This window comes from Oncorhynchus keta, chromosome 28 (genome assembly GCF_023373465.1).
Source record: "Oncorhynchus keta strain PuntledgeMale-10-30-2019 chromosome 28, Oket_V2, whole genome shotgun sequence".
In the NCBI taxonomy this organism is placed as follows: domain Eukaryota; kingdom Metazoa; phylum Chordata; class Actinopteri; order Salmoniformes; family Salmonidae; genus Oncorhynchus; species Oncorhynchus keta.
This window is the reverse complement of record NC_068448.1, coordinates 43,823,038-43,846,584: the sequence shown is the minus strand read 5'-3', so window position 1 is coordinate 43,846,584 and position 23,547 is coordinate 43,823,038. Positions and strand designations below refer to the sequence as shown.

Below are 23,547 nucleotides of genomic sequence, written 5' to 3'. Positions count from 1 at the left end.
GGGCACTGTATCATGGAGGGTGTTTCTCACCTTGCGGAGCTCCTTCGCCAGGACGGCCTTCTCCTCTCTCTCCACGCGGCTGGTCTTCTCCAGGGAGGACAGCTTCTCTCCAAGGGCCGTGACGTCAGTCTCCAGACGGCCTCGCTCCTCCTCGTGGCGTGACTGACAGGACTGGTACTCTGCCTTCAGGGTCTTCAGCTCCTCCTTTAGCTCACCTGCCTCCGACACCGCAACCTGAGACAACCAGAGGCAGAGTTAGGAATAGCCAGAGTTTTAGGAATAGCCAGAGTTTTAGGAAGACAGTAGCTTCAACATCTGTGTATATGTGTATACATGTTTCATTACCTTATACTTGCACTCCAGGATCTCGGGTCCGTTGATGTCCACCTCGTAGTAGTCTCCGTCGTCGTTGCTGTCGCGCTCCTTCTCGTTGTCCAGGGCTGACTGGCGCTCCTTGCTGGCCTGGAGCCTCCGGATGGCATTGAGGTTCTCGCTGAGGCGGCTGACCTTCTCCTGGTGCTCCTCCAGGGCCCCGTGGGCCTGCTCCAGCTGCTTCTGAGAGTCCTGCAGCGTGGACATCAGAGACACCTTCTCACGCTCCATCTAGACAAAGGGAGACGGAGCATAAGACAGATGTATTCATTTGGTAAGTTAAGTAATGTTACAAGTGTCCGGACAGAAAAAAGACTGAGGCAAATTATAGACAGATGACCATTTAGGCATAATTATGCAGGTTTAATTTTCCCATTTCATTGTGTTTGTCTATCCCTCTTCTTCTCTACCTAATGCATATGATTGTCCTAAAGGATGATAAAGGTGGTTGTTTTTCCAAATAACAGATAACATCTCTGGAGGTTTTAGGGGCTAACTGAGGGGGCTGCAGTATAACATCTCTGGAGGTTTTAGGGGCTAACTGAGGGGGCTGCAGTATAACATCTCTGGAGGTTTTAGGGGCTAACTGAGGGGGCTGAAGTATAACATCTCTGGAGGTTTTAGGGGCTAACTGAAGGGGCTGCAGTATAACATCTCTGGAGGTTTTAGGGGCTAACTGAGGGGGCTGCAGTATAACATCTCTGGAGGTTTTAGGGGCTAACTGCTGCAGTATAACATCTCTGGAGGTTTTAGGGGCTAACTGAGGGGCTGCAGTATAACATCTCTGGAGGTTTTAGGGGCTAACTGAGGGGGCTGCAGTATAACATCTCTGGAGGTTTTAACTGAAGGGGCAGTATAACTCTCTGGAGGTTTTAGGGGCTGAGGGGGCTGCAGTATAACATCTCTGGAGGTTTTAGGGGCTAACTGAGGGGGCTGCAGTATAACATCTCTGGAGGTTTTAGGGGCTAACTGAGGGGGCTGCAGTATAACATCTCTGGAGGTTTTAGGGGCTAACTGAAGGGGGCTGCAGTATAACATCTCTGGAGGTTTTAGGGGCTAACTGATGGGGCTGCAGTATAACATCTCTGGAGGTTTTAGGGGCTAACTGAGGGGGCTGCAGTATAACATCTCTGGTGGTTTTAGGGGCTAACTGAGGGGGCTGCAGTATAACATCTCTGGAGGTTTTAGGGGCTAACTGAGGGGGCTGCAGTATTAACATCTCTGGAGGTTTTAGGGGCTAACTGAGGAGGCTGCAGTATAACATCTCTGGAGGTTTTAGGGGCTAACTGAGGGGGCTGCAGTATTAACATCTCTGGAGGTTTTAGGGGCTAACTGAGGGGGCTGCAGTATGTTACCGAAGGCAGTGTTACCAACTACAGCATCAGAGGGCAAGGAGAGCACTGCCAATTCAGAGCCTAGGTGACCTTGGAGAAGTCTGGACTGGTTTCAATTCTTTGTTTGCAGAGGGACCACAGTCCACTTACACACGTAAGCGCTCACACAGAGCAGTGCAGGCCTCAGCAGCACGGAGCTATTTTCAGAGGCTGGGTGTGTGCCGATAATTAGTATCACATTCCTGTTTACATTAGTCTATTATTCAGCTGTGATGAATACGCCTCAATGACAGGATTTAAAAAAGAGAAAATGGTTTAATTAATATCTATTTAGAATACTAGCCAAGATAGGTATCGGAAGGTACTTTTAGCTCTCAGCACACTGTATCTTTAAGCACAGTATATAAAAACATAATTATGTAATGATATGGACACTAAGAATACCACTTGCCATACCCCACCCCCCCCTTTTCCACCTGATCTGTCCCCCTCCCTAATTCTCGTTGATGACCTTGACAAACTTGTTGGTAATGTCAAGCCATTTTGGATCTGATTGCACAGTGGGGACATGGATTCTACTGCAACCGAGGAGTAGGGTGACCTGCTGCGAGCGATTATTCAGTCTGTGATCGAAAGGACGAGGAGAGAGAGAAGAGCATTGGAGCAGCTGAATTGTTGAGTAAAAAGTTCTGGGTTTCCCTGCTGTGATTCCCGCCAGTAATCTGTGGAATGGACTGCCAGAGGAGAAAAGACCCAGAGGGCTGCTTGACACGATTTTGGCTTAATGCTGTACACTAACACCTGCTGCTGCCCATGATATTCAGTACCAAAGGACCAGAACAGGTTAAATGTCATGGTACTTATACTAAAGCAACACTATGGTAACATCTAGGCAACCCTGGGACAACATTAAAACATAATCGTGTTTGGGGTAGGAAGACCCAGGTCCTACAGTCTTCAGTCTTTTCACCTACAGGTATCCAACCAGTACACACACTGTTAACCATGGAGACGGTTGAGGCGTTCTGATGTTCTGACAGATGGCCTAACACTGTGTGTGTGTGTGTGTGTGTGTGTGTGTGTGTGTGTGTGTGTGTGTGTGTGTGTGTGTGTGTGTGTGTGTGTGTGTGTGTGTGTGTGTGTGTGTGTGTGTGTGTGTGTGTGTGTGTGTGTGTGTGTGTGTGTATGTGCGTGTGTGTCTGTGTGTGTGTGACATCCTGGGGGTGTGTCCTACAGGATTAGCTCCCCCTAACAGGATTCAGAGGCGTGCAGCCTGGCCAAAAGAGCCACTGGATCCACGTGGCTATAAACGTTTGTTTTGAACGTTATCTGACTATCAATGTGTATTGTATAATTAAAACCTTGTTGTCATTCATATCATACACAGTGTAAACAGATTCACTGAGTGAATGACCTACTATGGTTATAGCTGCAGCAGCTGGTTATACCTCACTGTTTACCCTATCATACTCAATGAATTAACGGTTTGTAGAGTGTAGTTACGTACTTGCAGCAGCTGCTGTTTGAGTTTCTGGATCTCAGAGATGTTCAGTTCACTCAGCAGGTCGTCTACCAGGCTGGGGACGGGGCGGAACAGGTCACCTTTCTTGTGCGCAAACGCACGGTTGTCCTCGGCGATGGCGTTGGCCAGCTTGCTGAAGCCGTTCTCGTAACCATGGAGAGCTTCGTCGTTGTTGGGTTCCGTGGCAGCGTCATCGCTGAACTTGAGTCCATCCAGAGAGATGCTGAGGGGGCTGGTGAGAGAGAGACGACCAGAACATAAAAACACAAAGTTCACTGTTATTCTCATAACAGTTCGTATTATATTATATTGTCTAAGGCTTTGGTGGATGCATGAGGTGTGACTTTGATTGTGTGTGTACCTGTGGTACATAGAGTCTCCTATGCTCATGTAGTGGGAGAGCTCTTTCCTCAGGGCGGCCTTGTGCTCGCGCTCAGTCTTGATGGTCTCCAGCGCTTCCCCTAGCTGTCGCTCTGCAATCTCCTTCAGGCGGATGGCGTCCTCCAATTGGCTGTTCAAGAACTGGGTATCCTCCTCCAGACGACGAATCTCGTGCTTCAGACCCTCAAACTCCACCTGTTAGGGGCGGGACAGACAAGGATGTGTCAAAGCAGAAGGGTGGGGCTTATGAGAGAAATGCAAATAGGATGCCATACTGGTTTAATCAACAAATTTTGTCACCATAAATTGAGGGCTTTTAAAAGTGCAAAATTGCCTTTTTTTATTGTCTTTTCATCTAAATAGGATTTGGTACTGTAATTGGCCAATTAAAACTATATCCTACAGGTCTTTGTTTTAAATTCATGCCTCTAAATTTAGCAAACAAAATTCCTTCATATAGGGCAGATGGAGAGTGTTAGCAGTTCCCACATAAAAATCTATTTCAAAAGGAAATCCCCTATTTGTAGACTCTCTTATATTTGTAGATTCTCTTATCTTCGTGGCTGGTTTTACTCTTGCAATCAATGTGTGAATTAAAATCAGAGTATTTGCTTTGCAACTAAGGGAGAGAGAAAACAACAGAGGTGTTGGAAAGTATGGAAGAAATACTTCTAAACTCACCAAACTGAGATGTTCCTTCCCCTCGCTCTCACTCAAACAACTCTCTCCACTCTTTCTCTAGCACCAGTGTATTATAACATCAAATATCAATTCTGCCTCCCATGTTAGTGTGAAATAGCACAATCTCTCTCTCTCTCTCTCTCTCTCTCTCTCTCTCTCTCTCTCGCTCTCTCTCTCTCTCTCTCTCTCTCTCTCTCTCTCTCTCTCTCTCTCTCTCTCTCTCTCTCTCTCTCTCTCTCTCTCTCTCTCTCTCTCTCTCTCTCTCTCTCTCTCTCTCTCTCTCTCTCTCTCTCTCTCTCTGTGTCTCTGTGTCTCTGTGGTCTACGGAGAGGGAAAGCTAGCTATCAGGAACACACCCTTTAAACTGTGTTACTATCAGACACGCTCCCCCTCTCTCCGGGCGCAAATAGGTCGCCACATAAAGCCTAATCTCTTTATTACATTTGAGTGTGGTTTCTCTAATCTGAATTAAATCAGTGTATTCCAGGGCTTGTTTGGGCTGTGGTAGCAGAAACTGGATAATACAGGTAGAGGTCTATGGTGTGTGAGCATGGAAAACTGGGGGTTGCACATAGACTGGGAGGTGTAGTAGACAGTAGTGCAATGCCTTGGTTCAGAGAGCCTGCAGCTATTGGGTTAGCTGAGCCTAATGAGCAGATTCAGCTAAATGCAGATAATTGTAGTGAGGAGGGGTTCATTATGAAGTGTGAGTGGAGGAGTAGCCTGCAGAAGCGAGGGAGTACATATAAAAGGTGGGTTGATCTTTTCTAATTTCCCTTCCCATTCCCCATTCCATCTAGCCCCACCCCTAATCCTCTGTTTGAGCAAGGAGACCTGTTTCTGAAGGAATATGTTCCCTTTCCTATTCTCCTACCATCCAGCCATGCTCTACCCCTAGTCCCACTACCTCCCCCCTCTCACAGTGTGGTTGTGTTAATCCTTACCTGGGTCTGTTTGAGCATGGAGACCTGTTTCTGCAGGGAGATGTTCTCCTCCTCCAGCTCTGTGTAGTCCTGCAGCAGACGTGCCTCCCGGAATTTATACTCCTTGATGTCATCACGCAGACTGGTCCGTTGCAGCTCCACCACTTGGCTGTTCTGTAGGAGCGAATTACAGGGACAGAGGGAGAAGAGGAGAGAGGGATGGAGAGAAATGGACAAAAAATAACAAATAATGTCAGTGAACCACATTTTTGGCTTTTGTGTGAGTGTTTTAAAACAGCCAATCTACCTGGATAAGTATGTGCACCCATACTTATCCAGGTGCCAGGTTGTGTGTGTATCCAGGTGCCAGGTTTCTCTATGGGCATCGGGCCACGGGGTGCCTGTCTGCCAGTTTGGATGGCACCACAGCGAGAGCACCACACTTATCTCCCAGATGGTGACAAAAGCTCTGACACAGGAAGGCACAGTAAACGAGTCAGAGATCTCTCCCTGCCCCCTCCTCCTGCAGTGACAGACTGACAGGCTCAAAGCCAACAGGATCAGATAAGCCCTGCAGAGCGGCAAGCCTGTGTCCTCACCGTCCCTCTCCGTCTCCCTGTCTGTCCTCCTCCATACCCCTTCCTCCCCCTCCGGTAGACTCGATCAACTCCCCTACCACCACCCTTGAAACTCCCCCTGCCGTCCCCCATCATTACCCATCCCAGCCAGTCAGCCCTTATCTGACAAATGCAGGAAACCTGAGTCTGACGGTTAGGCTACTTAAAAGCTTTACAGTAAGGAGATACTCAGCAAAGGGGTGTGTGGTGCTTACTCTGAATGTACACTACCGTTCAAAAGTTTGGGGTCACTTAGAAATGTCCTTGTTTTTCACACATACACACACACACACACACACGCACACACACACACGTCGAAGAAGGCCCGTTTTATTTCATCTTTAATCAGAACTCCAGTTTTCAGCTGTGCTAGCATAATTGCAAAAGGGTTTTCTAATGATCAATTAGCCTTTTAAAATGAATGGGCCTCTGTACACCTATGTAGATATTCCATTAACAAAATCTGCCGTTTCCAGCTACAATAGTCATTTACAACATTAACAATGTCTACACTATATTTTTGATCAATTTGATGTTATTTAAATGGACAAAAAATGTGATTTTCTTTCAAAAACAAGGACATTTCTAAGTGACCCCAAACTTTCAAACTGTAGTGTATGCGTGTGTGACTTTGAAAGAGAGCATGTGCAAACTGTTCTCTGTAGTTATCAGTTTTGTGCATGGATGCATTGACTTTGAGAATGAGTGTGAGTTCAGCTGCGCAGTGTGCTCTCTTTGGTTATGTTATTGTGTGTGTGCGTGTGTGTGTGTGTGTGTGTGTGTGTGTGTGTGTGTGTGTGTGTGTGTGTGTGTGTGTGTGTGTGTGTGTGTGTGCGTGCGTGCGTGCGTGCGTGCGTGCGTAGCGTGACACATGGTCTCAAATCCTTTGAGGTGATCGAGATGAGGTGACAAAGGAGAGTCCCTCAACACACACGTCACTCCAGTCACAGATCAGAGGGTCATTTTCCTTACGAACAGATGCTGTGTGTGTGTGTGTGTGTGTGTGTGTGTGTGTGTGTGTGTGTGTGTGTGTGTGTGTGTGTGTGTGTGTGTGTGTGTGTGTGTGTGTGTGTGTGTGTGTGTGTGTGAGAGAGAGAAGAGTTCAAAATGTAAATTCCGAAAACATCTTAGTAATTTGACTCATCACTTTAACACAATCAACGAATTGTTACTCTCTGTTTACCCATGTAATACGACTTCATGCCATTATTAGCTTAGCTTACAGATACCATTACATATTCAGAGCAAATCAAATTCCCTGGTGAAGGAAGAACATGCTCCTCATTAGCGCTGTGTAATAATTAATCACTAAGTGCAGCGCCCGATTGATGCTGATGGTTGGGTGAAGGCTAATGAATATTCATGAGGCAGTGTGCATGTATAATGAGCATGGGTGTAGTCTGTAGTGCCTGTGTGAAAACTATGGTGCATTAACCAGTTCATCCTAGGGGGGGCGCTGTGTCATTATTGGATAAAAAGACGTGCCCGTTTTAAGCGCAATATTTTGTCACAAAAAGATGCTCGACTATGCATGGAATTGATAGCTTTGGAAAGAAAACACTCTGACGTTTGCAGAACTGCAAAGATATTCACTGTGAGTGCCCTAGAACAGAAGCTTCAGGCAAAACCAAGATGAAACTGCAACCAGGAAATGAGCAGGATTTCTGAGGCTCTGTTTATCATTATCTCCTTATATGGCTGTGAATGCGACAGGAATGAGCCTGGCCTTTCTATCATTTCCCCAAGGTGTCTGCAGCATTATGACGTATTTGTAGGCATATCATTGGAAGATTGACCATAAGAGACTACATTTGCCAAGTGTCCGCACGGTGTCCTGCGTGGAAATTGGTGCGCAAAACTCAGCTGCTGGTATTTTTCCATGGGATTCTGAGACAAAAGCATGCTTCCACGAACGGCATATCAATGAAGAGATATGTGAAAAAACACCTTGAGGATTGATTCAAACAACGTTTGCCATGTTTCGGTCGATATTATGGAGTTAATTTGGAAAAATGTTCGATGTTTTGGTGACTGAATTTTCGGTTAGTTTCGGTAGCCAAATGTGATGTACAAAACGGAGCGATTTGTCCTACACAAAGAATCTTTCAGGAAAAACTGGACATCTGCTATGTAACTGAGAGTCTCCTCATTGAAAACATTCGAAGTTCTTCAAAGGTAAATTATTTTATTTGATTGCTTTTCTGGTTTTTGTGAAAATGTTGCGTGCTAATTGCTACGATAAATGCTAAGCTAGCTATCAACACTCTTACACAAATGCTTGATTTTCTATGGTTCAAAAGCATATTTTGAAAATCTGAGATGACAGTGTCGTTAAGAAAAGGCTAAGCTTGAGAGCAGGCATATTTATTTCATTTCATTTGCGATTTTTAGAAATCGTTAACGTTGCGTTATGGTAATGAGCCTGAGGGTGTATTCACGATCCCGGATCCGGGATGGGTAAGATCAAGAAGTTAATGAATAACGCATGATTTACCATACAAGATCAGACCTACTTTACAGCTGTTGCGCCTTCTTCACCACGCTGTCTGTGTGTGTTGACCATTTCAGTTTGTCCAAACTTAAAACTTTCCACCTTCTCCGCTACTGTCCCATCGATGTGGTTGGGGGGGGTTACTCACGTTGGCCACTGTGGAGGAGAGCACACAGGTTTTGGTAGAGGGCCGTGTCAGTGGCACTGTATTGTCCTCAAAGCGAGCAAAGAAGTTGTTTCATTTGTCTGGGAGCAAGACGTCGGTGTCTGCGACGGGGCTGGTTTTCTTTTTGTAATCCATGATTGACTGTAGACCCTGCCACATACGTCTCGTGTTTTAACCATTGAATTGTGACTCTACTTTGTATCTATACTGACGCTTAGGTTGTTTGATTGCCTTGCGGAGGGAATAGCTACACTGTGTGGATTCGGTCATGTTTCCGGTCGCCTTGCTTTAATTAAAAGCAGTGGTTCGCGCTTTCAGTTTTGCGCGAATGCTGACATCAATCCACGGTTTCTGGTTAGGGAAGGTTTTAATAGGCACCGTGGGTACAACATCACCGATGCACTTGCTAATAAACTCGCTCACCGAGTCATCGTATACATGAATGTTGTTGCCTAAAGCTATCCGGGACATATCCCAGTAAATATCCCTGTAGCTAAACTATTACCTAGACTCTAGACTTATTGGACAGTGCACTTAAACTTGAGTGTTTTTTGCTTTTCTGGTTTTCAATCCTCCTTTCACTACTGATTAACAAACTTACTGTAGATGGTAGGCTACACTTATAAAGACAGTTTGAGGCTAGTAAAGTAACTTAAGGGTTAGGCTCTATAATATAAATACCATAATGAGGAAAGTTGAAATGTAGAAGGGCTTTCACCTGCTTATCAGTTAATGTAAATTACATGACCCCTGTGCTCAAATCTGGACTTAAACCCCATCCAAGATATTCTGACATTTAGTTGAACCACATCAACAACATCCAGCTATGTAATTCAGCTTCCCCTATACACCCCCAATTTAGCAGTGACACGTTTCTCAGAAACCTAATTTGGTCAGCCGCAGGAGTGCAGTTTTCTGCACACAGGGTTGAAATAAGGCCATTGTAATGGCAATGGCCTACTTCTGGATTGAAGAGCACTTTCAATGGAGAGAGTTTTAAGAGTCGAGTCCAGGAGTAGGATACATCTATGTTAACATCATTGAGACTGTGCAACTGCCATGGACTGTTTCAATTAGTCAAGGATAGACAAAATAGCCAGGTGGTCCAGGTCTCTTCAGGCCCCAGGCCCCCTCAAAATGATAGTTTTAACCATGTTTTGAGGCAATATGGTGTTTATTTACATTCACTTTGTTTACAAATATCTGAGTAAAACAATCTTATATTTTGGGTTCTAATGATGTACGACAGTTGAAATAAGCTCACGAGGCATTTAAATACATGTAAACTCAGTTTTTCACAATTCCTGACATTTAATCCCAGTAAAAATTCTTCGTTCAGTTAGGATCACCACTTTATTTTAAGAATGTGAAATGTCAGAATAATAGTAGAGAGAATGATTTATTTCAGCTTTTATTTTTTTCATAACATTCCCAGTGGGTCAGAAGTTTACATACACTCAATTAGTATTTGGTAGCATTGCCTTTAAATTGTTTAACCTGGGTCAAATGTTTCAGGTAGCCTTCCACAAGCTTCCCAAAATAAATTGTGTGAATTTTGGCCCATTCCTCCTGACAGAGCTGGTGTAACCTCGTCAGGTTTGTAAGGCCTCCTTGCTCACACAGAATTTTTCAGTTCGGCCCACAAATGTTCTATGGGGTTGAAGTCAGGGCTTTGTGATGGCCACTCCAATACCTTGACTTTGTTGTCCTTAAGCAATTTTGCAACAACTTTGGAAGTATGCTTGGGGTCATTATCCATTTGGAAGACCCATTTGCGACCAAGCTTTAACTTCCTGACTGATGTCTTGAGATGTTGCTTCAATATATCCACATAATTTTCCTACCTCATGAAGCCATCTATTTTGTTAAGTACACCAGTCCTTCCTGCAGCAAAGCATGCCCACAACATGATGGTGCCACCGCCGTGCTTCACGGTTGGGATGGTGTTCTTCGGCTTACAAGCCTCCCCCTTTTTCCTCCAAACTTAACGATGGTCATTATGGCCAAATAGTTATATTTTTGTTTCACCAGACCAGAGGATATTTCTCCACAAAGTACAATCATTGTCCCTATGTGCAGACGCAAACCGTAGTCTGGCTTTTTTATGGTGGTTTTGGAGCAGTGGCATCTTCCATGCTGAGCGGCCTTTCAGGTTATGTCGATATAGGACTCGTTTTACTGTGAATATAGATACTTTTGTACCTGTTTCCTCCAGCATCTTCACAAGTTCCTTTACTGTTGTTTTGGGATTGATTTGCACTTTTCGCAACAAAGTACATTCATCTCTAGGAGACAGAACATGTCTCCTTCCTGAGCGGTATGATGGCTGCATGGTCCCATGGTGTTTATACTTGCGTACTATTGTTTGTACAGATGAACATGGTACCTTCAGGCATTTGGAAATTGCTCCCAAGGATGAACCAGACCAGACCAGGTCTACAATGTTTTTTCTGAGGTCTTGACTGATTTTAATTTTATTTCTTACCTTTATTTTACTCAAATGATGTCAATTAGCCTCTACGAAGCTTCATTTTCTGGAATTTTCCAAGCTGTTTAGAGGCACAGTCAACTTAGTGTATGTAAACGTCTTACCCACTGGAATTGTGATACAGTGAAGTATAAGTGAAATAATCTGTCTGTAAACAATTGGTGGAAAAATGACTTGTGTCATGCACAGAGTAGATGTCCTAACCAACTTGCCAAAACTATAGTTTGTTAACAAGACATTTGTGGAGTGTGGAGTAAATTTGTGGAGTCGTTTTAATGACTCCAACCTAAGTGTATGTAAACTTCCGACTTAAACTGTATACATTATATTCCTCAAGACTCAATGGGTATATATCATTAATTTATAATAAAACATGTTATGTAGCAACTGCTGATTGCTCCTTTAATGAATATCAACCAACATACAAACTGATTAAGAGGCTCCTCAAACTAATTAGGATGCAAACGAGAATTTTGACCTTTGACACTGCTTTCCGTAAAAGCCCACTCGACCTCACTGGCCACACAGAGGTCCTCAGAGACTGCCTGACAAAAAAGGTGAGCTGTAGTTGCACAGTGGGGGATAAGGTGGCTGTGTGCATGCATGCCTGCCATAATACGTGAATAACATTTAGTCAGGCGAATGATGGAGCTCTCCCCTGGGGGTGTTAGTGATAGGGGCACAGGGGGTAGGAGATGGGGGGTCTGGTTTTATTTATGTTTGACGTGCTACCTTTAAGGACCCTGTCAATGGGGAGGTCTCTGATTAGCATGAACAGATGTATGGTTTATGAAGACCCTGCCTACTGCCACCATAGGGACACACCAGCTGCCTTACTAAACACTCAAACCCACCTGACCAGGGAGTGTGTGTGCTTGGCTAATGCTTCAGATCATTAATGTTAATGTGTGTGTAAGTAGGCGTATGTAGCTGTGTGTTAGATTAAGCCTCGTGTGCAGTATACTGTATGTGTGTAGGACATTTGAGTACTATTGAAAAGTCCTTGACTGGTCTAATCCTCTCTCTGTAGGGGATGCAGTGAGTGCCGCTGTAAAAGACATGGAAGCACTAGCTCAGTCGGTTCTAGAGGTCAGCTCCTTCCTCTGAGCTGATTCAGTCCTACTGGAACTGTACTCAACACTTCACTTTCTCCAGCTCCAATTTCACAACTAAAACTGCCTTTTACAGCATACTGAGTCTTAACCAGCTTAGGGCTCAGCAAAGCTTTAAGTTGACGTCTAAAGTGTTTGAGCTTAACACTGCTGTCGATTAGGTAGGCTTTGAAACTGTGGTTAGACTCTGGGTTGGTCTTAATACTATGGGATATCTGGAGTGTGTTTCTGTGAAATACCACATTTACCTTTTCCCATTTCCCTTCCCCGGAAAGAAAAGAAGGAACGATCCCAGATGGCACGAGACGGGATTACTGATATGACGGCACTGCCTGGCTTAATTTCGCATCCCCCCTCTCCTCTCGGTGTATCCCTTTTAGAGGCTGCGTGTCATATCAAACAGTCACCCTTGAGTTCTCTTTCCAGGTCAAACGTTAACTCTATTAGATCTATCTATCACACAGACAGGAGCAGCCTTGTCCAGCTCCGTTTACAGACAGAGATTGTCTAGCGAGACTGTGTTGCTCAGAGCCGTAGAAAACGTAGAGCAGCCTACAGAGCAAAATAAGGAAAATTGAAATGTCCCTGAGAACTGATTCAGCCCAGTACAGCTGTTCTACCCCCAGGATGAGAGACGAGGACGATGGGAATCAGACATACCATCTCACAACCCCCACCACACACATACTGTACAGAGACAATTCTATGGGAATAGTGTAGGTCTGAAATCTTGCTGTATTGTCAGAATCTGGGTAAAAATAGATATTATTTTATCTTGCTTGTTGCTGGGAGTGATTTTCATTCTATTCAACACCCCAGACACCGTGACTGGGACAAACACACTCAAGGTCACGTTCAAAGCTTTGAAAAGAATGCTAAAAGATCAGCTCTCTAGTCTTCCCTTTGTGTGTGGTTGTGTTTGTGTGTAAATCTAGAGGGGTGATATAGTGCATACATGCACATAAATGTGAATGAGTGTTTCTGTGTGTCCAGGGGTCATAAATGTGTGATGTACAGTATGTGCATTAGTGTGAGTTAGTTTGTGTCTGTCTGTCTGTCTGTCTGTCTGTCTGTCTGTCTGTCTGTCTGTCTGTCTGTCTGTCTGCCTGTGCGTGTCTGAGTGTGTGTGAGGGGAGGGGAGCAGGGTCTGTGCGAGTGTGTGTTTGTGTGTGTGCACTGGAGTGTGAACTGTGGTACGTGGGCGCATGCCTGACAGCTGTTGTACAGACTGACTACCAGCCTATCGATCCAACATGAACAACCACTTTGGTGTTACTGGACGTGGGGCCAGTGTGACACTTTCAACGCCCTGGCCCTTTAAAACAGATACGAAAAGACAAATATCATTACGAATCAATGGCAGATCTTTTAAAGGTATTTAAGAGAGCCATGCTTTAGTGACTATAAATAGCCATCAATCTGAGAGACATACGGAATCGGGAAGGGTGGGGGATGGGGGCAGGGCGAGGTGCGTTGGGCGGGGTGGGAAGATTACCCAGGGAACATCTGGAGGGCTTAGTGCCCCTGGTTTCACACCTGCTCTGGGCAGACGGGGTAGGTTGGCTCCCCGTAAATTGATCTAACGCCACAAAGTCAATGTCATCAGATTAGACACACAGCTGTACAGTGTAGAAACTGTACATGTCATTTACCTCAGCCCTCCTTCATTCTAACTCTCTCCCTTCTCCTCCTCCGTCCTTCCCATTCCCCATTTCTCCCCTTCTCTCAAATCTCAATCTCCCCTTCTCTCTCTCGCTCTAATTCTCTATCCCTTCCCACTCTACCCCTATTTTCTTCCCTATTTTCAGTCTCCTTCCCTCCCTCCTGCTGCTCTCCCCATCACAATACAGGAGGAGATCATTCAAGGTAGAATACACCTTTATTATATTGGGCTTATGCCAGCTAATATTTAGAAGAAAGAATCACCGCCCCCATCACCATTCTATAACCATTCACCATCTCCTTCAAAGAGCTACTCCTCTATTATAAAAACCCCTACAACCCAACCTCTGACATTCTAGAACATCCATTCTTGCCCTTGAGCATTTTCTAGATCTTTTTTTTTCTCCTTCCCTCGTTCCGTCTGGCCTTTAATCCAGCTAATTCAAGAGTTATAATTGAGCTTGTGAATTTAAAGGGGCAGCTTAACGTCTGAGAGGTCTACCCACAGTGTCAAATGAGGCGGAAAAAACTATCATATTTCATGTCTGAATGACCAGCTCATTACTCTGATTGGCTAAGCCAGAGCTCACTAATGTAATGTGTAAGGGGGAGAAAAAATGGAATGTTACATGTTACTGGTCAGACAGCTAGACATGGGAGCAGTGCAGGCTACACGACTACACTATCTATCCCTGTCCTCTACTGTGTATCTGCAAGGGGATTTCTGCTACCATGTCTGACTAGACACTAAACAGTGCAGTGATAATGAATCCGTCTTTGTGTGACTGTGAGTGAATTAGTTCATTTCTTGAGCGGCTCACTGTGGGAATTCTGTAAGTGTTGAAAAGAGCGCGGGAGGCAGCACAGATTCAGTCTGTGACATGAGCGCTTGAGTCTAATGGAGTCACGGTCATTACCACACCCATTGTATGGCTTTAATCCTGTACTGTAGCTCGCACCGTGGCATAGAAGTGTGGCTTATCACTGCCCAAGGCTCTCAGTCACTGGCTGGGTGTCTATGGGCCTCATAGACGACAGACACGTTTACATGTGACGTATGAACACCGTATACCAGTGGTATGTTAAACGGGATCAATTGAAAGAGAGGGGGCGGGAGGAGGCTACAGGATTGAGAATGCATTCATAGGATATCTCAGACAGTCAATCATAGACAGCTGCCATTTTAGATGGTTTATAGGTCTAAGTAGTGTATAGGCTTTTACTAGCAATAGGTTAACTGTGATGGATGATTATTGAGCATGGTAGGTCATTGAGGTGCAGTGGGGTCATTACCTCATGAAAACGAGCTCGCCTTATGAACCTGTCTGGCAATTATTTATCACATAAAAGACCCTCTGCATCCGACGGCAGACGGGTACTGTATCAAGACTTGTTTATGTTGTCGAGACTGACACTTTGTAATAATAATAATAATAATGAATAATTGGCCCATGTAATAATTGGCCCATAGGGAATACAGTTGATTGAAATAAATTGATTTCTGAAAGCTCCCATCGTTCACCTATATTTCCAAATCTCTCATAGAGGAAAAAGGTCGACAATCACAAGGTGACCCAACTCTGTCTATGGAGTCACATGACAGACCAACTGACAGAGGTTTGGGAGAAAAACATCCCCTTGACTAAGTCAGGGCTGCCAAGCATATGCCAGAAAAAGAAACAAACACATCACATTTCGGAGTCTCTGTTTTCTCCTCCTCCTAACGGATGTTCTTCTCCTCTTTCCACCCTCTCCCTTTCTCCCTCCATCCTTAGCTGCCTAATTTGAAACCCAGCTGACAAAGGGTTCTTTCAGAGTCCTCAGTCCCATCACAATGGCAGCCTCAGTGGCCTGGCTCCCACCCGCTGCCCGCCTTCTGCTGGCTACCTCTGCCCATAAAGTGGCAGTGGATGGGTGTCATTAGCTCCTATACATAGTGAGATATACACTCCAATTTCCTCCATCTAGGTAATTAGCCCTGGCCGCCAACCTTGCCACTGCACCAGTGTGTGTGTGTGTGTGTGTGTCTGCATTCACAATGAGGTTGGCACTTGCAGGCAGACAGAGCCACACACAAGGGAACCAGTCGAGCACCGGTAACAGCACTAAACTGAAGACTTGGCTCACAGCATTAATATGGTGCTAAAATCCGTATTCACAGAGAAAGAGTGATGTACAGTTGACGTCGGAAGTTTACATACACCTTGGCCAACTACATTTAAACTCAGTTTTTCATAATTCCTGACATTTAATCACAGTAAAAATTCTCTGTCTTAGGTCAGTTAGGATCACCACTTTATTTTAAGAATGTGAAATGTCAGAATAATAGTAGAGAGAATGATTTATTTCAGCTTTTATTTCTTTCATCACATTCCCAGTGGGTCAGAAGTTTACATACACTCAATTAGTATTTGGTAGCATTGCCTTTAAATTGTTTAACTTGGGTCAAACGTTTCAGGTAGCCTTCCACAAGCTTCCCACACAATAAGTTGGGTGAATTTTGGCCCATTCCTCCTGACAGACCTGGTGTAACTAGGTCAGGTTTGTAGGCCTCCTTGCTCACACACGCTTTTTCAGTTCTACCCACACATTTTCTATAGGATTGAGGTCAGGGCGTTGTGATGGCGACTCCAATACCTTTACTTTGTTGTCCTTAAGCCATTTTGCCACAACTTTGGAAGTATGCTTGGGGTCATTGTCCATTTGGAAGACCCATTTGCAACCAAGCTTTAACTTCCTGACTGATATCTTGAGATGTTGCTTCAATATATCCACATAATTTTCCTACCTCAAGATGCCATCTATTTTGTGAAGTGCACCAGTCCCTCCTACGGTAAAGCACCCCCACAACATGATTGTAACGGCTGTTGCAAGGGGAGGAAAAGGTGCAGCGTGGTATGTGTCCATATTTATCTAATAAACACAGCAATAACAAAAATAACAAAGAGAACGACCAAAACAGTTCTGGCTGGTGCAGACACACAACAGAAAACAACTACCAATAAATCATAGTGGGAACACAGGCTGCCTAAGTATGGTTCTCAATCAGAGACAACGATTGCCAGCTGCCTCTGATTGGGAACCATACCAGGCCAAACACATAAAAATACAAAACCTAGACTACAAAACATAGAATGCCCACCCCAACTCACGCCCTGACCAAACTAAAACAGAGACATAGGCCCCGAATAGGCGGGAGACTCCGGCAGCGCTGGTGTGAAGGGCGACTCTGGCAGCTCCTGACTGATGGGCGGCTTTGGATGCGCTGGACAGGAGGGAGACTCTGGAAGCGCTGGACAAGAGCGAGACTCTGGAAGCACTGGACAGGAGGGAGCACCTGGAGGGAGGAGACGGAGAGACAGCCTGGTGCGTGGGGCTGCCACAGGAGGCCTGGTGCGTGGACGAGGCACCGGATGGACCGGACCGTGGAGGCGCACTGGAGGTCTTAAGCACCAAGCCTGCACAACCTGTCTTGGCTGGATACTCCCCGTAGCCCAGCAAGTGCGGTGGGGTGGAACAGACTGCACTGGACTGTGCTGGCGAACCCGGGGACACCGTGCGTAGGGCTGATGCCATATAACCCGGGCCGAGGAGACGCACTGGAGACCAGATGCGCTGAGCCGGCTTCATTGCTCCTGGCTCGATGCCCACTCTAGCCCTCCCGATACGAGGAGCTGCGATGTAGCGCACCGGGCTATGCCTGCGCACTAGAGACATTGTGCGCCTCACGGCATAACACAGTGCCTGCCCGGTCCACCTCTCGCCACGGTAAGCAATCCCCGGGGGAGTTGGCTCATGTCTCCTACCTGACTTAGCCACACTCCAAGAAATGTTTGGGGCTGCCTCTCGTCCCTGTTGCGCTGCCGTGCTAACTCCTCATAACGCCGCCGCTCTGCTTTAGCTGCCTACAGGTCTGCCTTGGGGTGGTGATATTCCTCAGCCTGTGCTGAGTCCAGAACCCTCTGCTCCTGGTTACCACCCTGCTTGGTCCGGTTTTTCTCTGTAGTTCTGTAACGTCTGCTGGAAGGAGAGGACCAAGGTGCAGCGTGGTATGTGTCCATATTTTGTTTAGCAATAACAAAAATAGCAATAACAAAAATAACAAAGAGAACGACCAAAACAGTTCTGGCTGGTGCAGACACACAACAGAAAACAACTACCAACAAATCATAGTGGGAACACAGGCTGCCTAAGTATGGTTCTCAATCAGAGACAACAATTGCCAGCTGCCTCTGATTGGGAACCATACCAGGCCAAACACATAATACAAAACCTAGAAATACAAAACCTAGACTACAAAACATAGAATGCCCACCCCAACTCACGCCCTGACCAAACTAAAACAGAGACATAAAAAAGGAACTAAGGTCAGGACGTGACAATGATGCTGCCACCACCCGTGCTTCACGGTTGGGATGGTGTTCTTCGGCTTGCAAGCCTCCCCCTTTTTCCTCCAAACATAACGATGGTCATTTTGGCCAAATAGTTATAAAAGTACAATCTTTGTCCCCATGTGCAGTTGCAAACTGTAGTCTGACTTTTTTTTTTAAAGAGGTTTTGGAGCAGTGGCTTCTGCCTTGCTGAGCGGCCTTTCAGGTTATGTTGATATAGGACTCGTTTTACTGTGGATATAGATATTTTGTACCTGTTTCCTCCAGCATCTTCACAAGGTCCTTTGCTGTTGAAAAGGGATTGATTTGCACTTTTCGCACCAAAGTACATTCATCTCTATGAGACAGAACGTGTCTCCTTCCTGAGCAGTATGACGGCTACGTGGTCCGATGGTGTTTATACTTGCGTACTACTGTTTGTATAGATGAATGTGGTACCTTCAGGAGTTTGGAAATTGCTCCCAAGGATGAACCAGACTTGTGGACGTCTACAATTTTTTTTCTACGGTCTTGGCTGATTTCTTTTGATTTTCCCTTGATGTCAAACAAAGAGGCACTGAGTTTGAAGGTCCTCCTTGAAATACATCCACAGGTACACCTCCAATTGACTCAAATGATGTCAATTAGCCTATCAGAAGCTTCTAAAGCCATGACATCATTTTCGGGAATTTTCTAAGCTGTTTAAAGGCACAGTCAACTTATTGTATGTAAACGTCTGACCCACGGGAATTGTGATGCAGTGAATTATAAGTGAAATAATCTGTCTGTAAACAATTGTTGGAAAAGGTGCTTGTGTCATGCACAAAGTAGATGTCCTAACCGACTTGCCAAAACTATAGTTTGTTCACAAGAAATTTGTGGAGTGGTTGACAAATGAGTTTTAATGACTCCAAACTAAGTCCATGTAAACTTCCGACGTCAACTGTAAGTGCAAGTATGTAGGTAATAAGTGGATCCATGTGTTCATAAAGAGGGGGCTGATACTCTACTGTTACTGCAGACGAGACACAGCCTAAGTCAAACATAAGCTATGTTTGGAGAAAGACATCTGGCTTCCATAAAGCCAATCTTAAGACTTGTTTCAGTCGCCAGAGCCAAGTAGCAACTGGCCTATTTCCTAGAGCCTGACGAAAATTGTTTGTACTTTTTTTGCCCTAATATCTATAAGAAACGACCAGACTGAAAGCAAAGTGTGAGGATTTGATTACCTTGCCACAGACGTGTTTCCAAACTGACGGGGTGTCAAACTCCCTTACAGGAGGCCTTCAGACCCTCTCCCCTCCCAGAACCGGAGTAATCACTAACTTGAGCAGCAAAACGCTGTCGCAGAGCTTAACTAAATCTGATGAGTCCCAACATGGAGGGATTTGGGGAGAGGGGTTAAACAAGGAAGGGAGAGAGTAAGCGGGAGAGAGGTTGGGAGAGAAAGAGGGGGAGACAGAGGGAGGGAGAGAGAGAGAGAGGGCTCACAGCATGCTTTAGTGATTTTCTGTTAACAAATTATTTTGTTTTGATTAAATACATTTGACAGGAGAATGAGACACAGGAACAGTTTTTAGGCTTATGGAGGTGAGGTACCGCTATATCGTCTTGCCCTTCTTGTAATCTACTGTATATACCTTATCCTCTCCCTGCTCAGCAGCTGGTGTCAGAAATCCCTCCTCATTATTTCACCCTTAATACCTACTACTAAGAGAACACAGCCCTTCAGATCAAACAATCTAAAAGTGAGAGCCCCTCTCTTTCTTCTCTCCCTCTCTCCTTCTGTCTCTCCCTCTCTTTCTGTCTCTCCCTCTCTCTTTCTTCCCTCCCTCTCTCCTTCTGTCTCTCCCTCTCTTTCTGTCTCCCTCTCTCTTTCTTCCCTCCTTCTGTCTCTCCCTCTCCTTCTGTCTCTCCCTCTCTTTCTTCCCTCCATCTCTCCTTCTGTCTCTCCCTCTCTTTCTGTCTCTCCCTCTCTTTCTGTCTCTCCCTCTTTCTTTCTTCCCTCCCTCTCTCCTTCTGTCTCTCCCTCTCTCCTTCTGTCTCTCCCTCTCTTTCTGTCTCTCTCTCTCCCTCTGTCTCTCCCTCTCCCTCTGTCTCTCCCTCTCCCTCTGTCTCTCCCTCTCCTTCTGTCAGTTCAAAGCTAACCACCTCCCCAAGAGGGGCCTGGCCCCCTTTCAACATGCCGGCCCCTCTCGTTATTTCAATCTCTTCACTGCTGGCTCAGCCCAGACACACACACACAGGCACACATACGCACACACACACACACATATACACGCAGTCTCTGCTAATGAGGCTAATTAGGACTGAATGTAAATGACATTTAAAAACAAAAGAGTGCACAGACGATACATGATGCTATTATGATGATTGGGGATGTATGACCTGATGTCTCTGAGACAATGTGGGTGTATGTGTGTTAGTGGGGCAGTGTGTGAGGGGATGTCTCTGAGACAATGTAGGTGTATGTGTGTTAGTGGGGCAGTGTGTGACGGGATACGAGTGGTGTGTGGCATCTCACCGGCTCTTATCTGGCCCATAGCAGACAAGAGGGCAGGCGGGTGGCACGACTGGCGCTCTCAAGCCAGGGAAGGATGCCAGATCTGATGGGAGAGGAGAGGCACGCCAGTGTCGCCAGGGCTGGCCGATGGGCACTGCTGATAATCTCAGGACCTAGTGCCTGTACTCTGTGTAATATGCACTAGAGCCACAGCATAAATGCATTACGAATGCAACAATTAACCTGTAACCATCATATATGCATAATGCCTGATATGCCTAGTTTGCCTACAGTAGAAGTTTTACTAAACTATGATCTGCCTTTCGCAATAAGCTTTTTTTTGTGGGGGGGGGGTCAGCTTTAATATTACAAATAGATTGTGGCTTCTATCAATGTAATTGTCTGCATCATTTCCAACACCCCATATATTTTTACAATCTTTTTTCCTTGATTATTCTCCCCTAACCCTACCGCCCCTCCCTTAATTGGAGCAAACTAATGGACAACAACACGAGTTTTAATGACTCCAACCTCAGTGTATGTAAACTTCCGACTTCAACTGTTTTTAGCATTCAATTGGTTGCAAGAATTCTGTATAATCATTTACATAGAAAAACTCTACGTTTTGAATCGATGTGCCATGGAATCGTTAAAACAAAAATCTCATCCCACCTATTTTGCCATTTGTATGGCACAGCTGTCAATTCTTTGGTCCTTACATGAAACTGGTATACTTTTTAAAAATGTATCACAATTTTCTTTAACCAAGCAGTCGTTAACCTTTCCCTTCATCACGCCACAGCAGAGACAGGCCGTTAAGATTCCCCTGCTCTCTCCTTCTGTAATTTTAGCCTCGCCCAGATCCCCTTGGCTGCAGAGACAGGACCACATCAGTACGACAGCCATTATGGTACTCGTTCAATCAGCCTGATCTGTGCCAGTTCACCACAGGGGTTGAAACTATCAGGGTGAGGGTGTGATTAGTCCTGCCTGAACACGCCAAGCAGAGTTCAACCGCTAGCACGGGAGTCGGGCAAGTCTGGAACTGTAGTCTAGTAGTCACAGGCAGGGTATAAATAAACCATATCTGAATGTACAGCAAATTTGCATGGGTGTGTACATTGCGCAAGTGTCGCCAAGTATAGATAATTGGGAAAGCTTCAATGCTAGTGCAGGTACGTGTGCGTACATACGTATCTGTGAAGTCGAAAGTGTGTGTGTGTGGGTGTGTGTGTGTATCAGCAATTGTGTAGTTGAGCATGTGCAAGTGTAATTTTGTTTACATACATGCACATATAATACTCAACAATAGGATCTGATCTCATTTACCCCGTCTATACCTATTGTCAAATCCAATCACAAATAATCCCAAAAATATTTTACATCATTTAGCAGACGCTCTTATCCAGAGCAATTTACATTAGTGAGTGCATACATTTTCATCATGCTGGTCCCCCGTGGGAATTGAACCCACAACCCTGGCAATGCAAGCGCCTTGCCCTACAAATCCAGTAATGGGTAGTCAACTAGAATCTAGATCAAATCAAGATAGGATTACAATGTGTATTTTGTGAATAGAGTCTACACCTGTCCAGAAAATATAATCTTACATGTTTTAAGATCAGGTGGCGTATTAGTCTGCATGCAAACTTGCATCTATAGTAGGATGTGGCAACTGAACCTGTTCTATCTTACCTCTCTCATCTCCTGGGCGATGGAGGCCAGGCGTTCGTTCTCTGACTGGGTGTTGGTGAGGACATTACGGGCCTGGCGGAGCTCCGTCTGCAGCTCCAGGACCCGCTGCTCGTAATAGGCCTCCTTACACACCGCCTCCTGGATCAGAGACTCCTCCCTGCTCTCCCCGTCTGCAGCCACCTTCTTATGGTTGGAGTAGGCTTGTCCAAACGCCTGGAGAGAGAGCGAGACAGGAAGGGAGAGAGGTTAGGGTTTGGTAAATGCAGTGGAAAGGCTACTGTAGGCTTGAGAAGAGCACAAGCATGTGAACACTATTTCAGAGAGTTCCAGCACGTATTATTTACTCGGCTGATCTCCTGAGCTACTTTTCCCATTTGGAATTTCATCCATTTTGAAATGAGCCCACTTGTTCAGCGGAGGTTCAGCTGGGGACAGAACCAATTAAACAGAACAGAGAGGAGGAGAGTGCTGTCCCAAAAGCTCTCCCTCCTAAAATAGTATATCCTGGAGCAATAACCCCTCAGTCATAACAGTTTCCACCTGGACGCCATCATCCTCCTCTAACACCTCTATTCCTCCCTCCATCCTCCTCTAACACCTCTATTCCTCCCTCCATCATCCTCCTCTAACACCTCTATTCCTCCCTCCATCATCCTCCTCTAACACCTCTATTCCTCCCTCCATCATCCTCCTCTAACACCTCTATTCCTCCCTCCATCATCCTCCTCTAACACCTCTATTCCTCCCTCCATCATCCTCCTCTAAACACCTCTATTCCTCCCTCCATCATCCTCCTCTAACACCTCTATTCCTCCCTCCATCCATACTGCACATGCTCAACCAGAGACCAAGCAGAAGGCAGTTCAAACATGTAGGAACCAATCTGAGTAAAGCAGAAGACAGGCTATAGGAAACCTCCTGGACAAACACTGTCCCTCTCTGATTACAGAATATAGTCCAATGCTCTTAATTAAGATCATTTATGAGTACAGACAGATAAAATGAGGAAATCATCCAAATTCCCCAGATTGCTAGCAGTTTAGAAAGGGAATATGTCTCTACTACCACAGGCCAGGGACACACAAGAGTGTGACAGTGAGAGAGGGCTTGTAATTCTCTGATCCATTTTTGTCTCTTTGCTGCTATAATGGCCCTTAGTCAATAATGGCGTGTTTCACTTCACTATTAATTGTTCCTCTGTCGGGACTTTGACCCTCATTTCTTAATGGA

General features: G+C 45.4%; 1 protein-coding gene across 6 annotated transcripts in view; it reads right to left on the bottom strand.

Annotated features, from left to right (window-relative positions):
• The window catches only part of LOC118361411 (protein bicaudal D homolog 2-like), a 75,737-nt gene that overhangs the window by 14,347 nt on the left and 37,843 nt on the right, over positions 1-23,547 (bottom strand). For all 6 annotated transcript variants that reach the window (XR_004820982.2, XM_035741316.2, XM_035741318.2 and 3 more), the window contains exons 2-7: positions 22,318-22,530; positions 5,235-5,387; positions 3,590-3,804; positions 3,214-3,460; positions 346-603; positions 31-234 (exon numbers count right to left, since the gene is read on the bottom strand). Coding sequence is in view for 5 of the 6 variants with exons in the window: in XM_035741316.2 (XP_035597209.1) it covers positions 31-234; positions 346-603; positions 3,214-3,460; positions 3,590-3,804; positions 5,235-5,387; positions 22,318-22,530 (1,290 nt within the window). In the remaining variant the exon portion in view is untranslated. The remainder of the gene's footprint in view (positions 1-30; positions 235-345; positions 604-3,213; positions 3,461-3,589; positions 3,805-5,234; positions 5,388-22,317; positions 22,531-23,547) is intronic.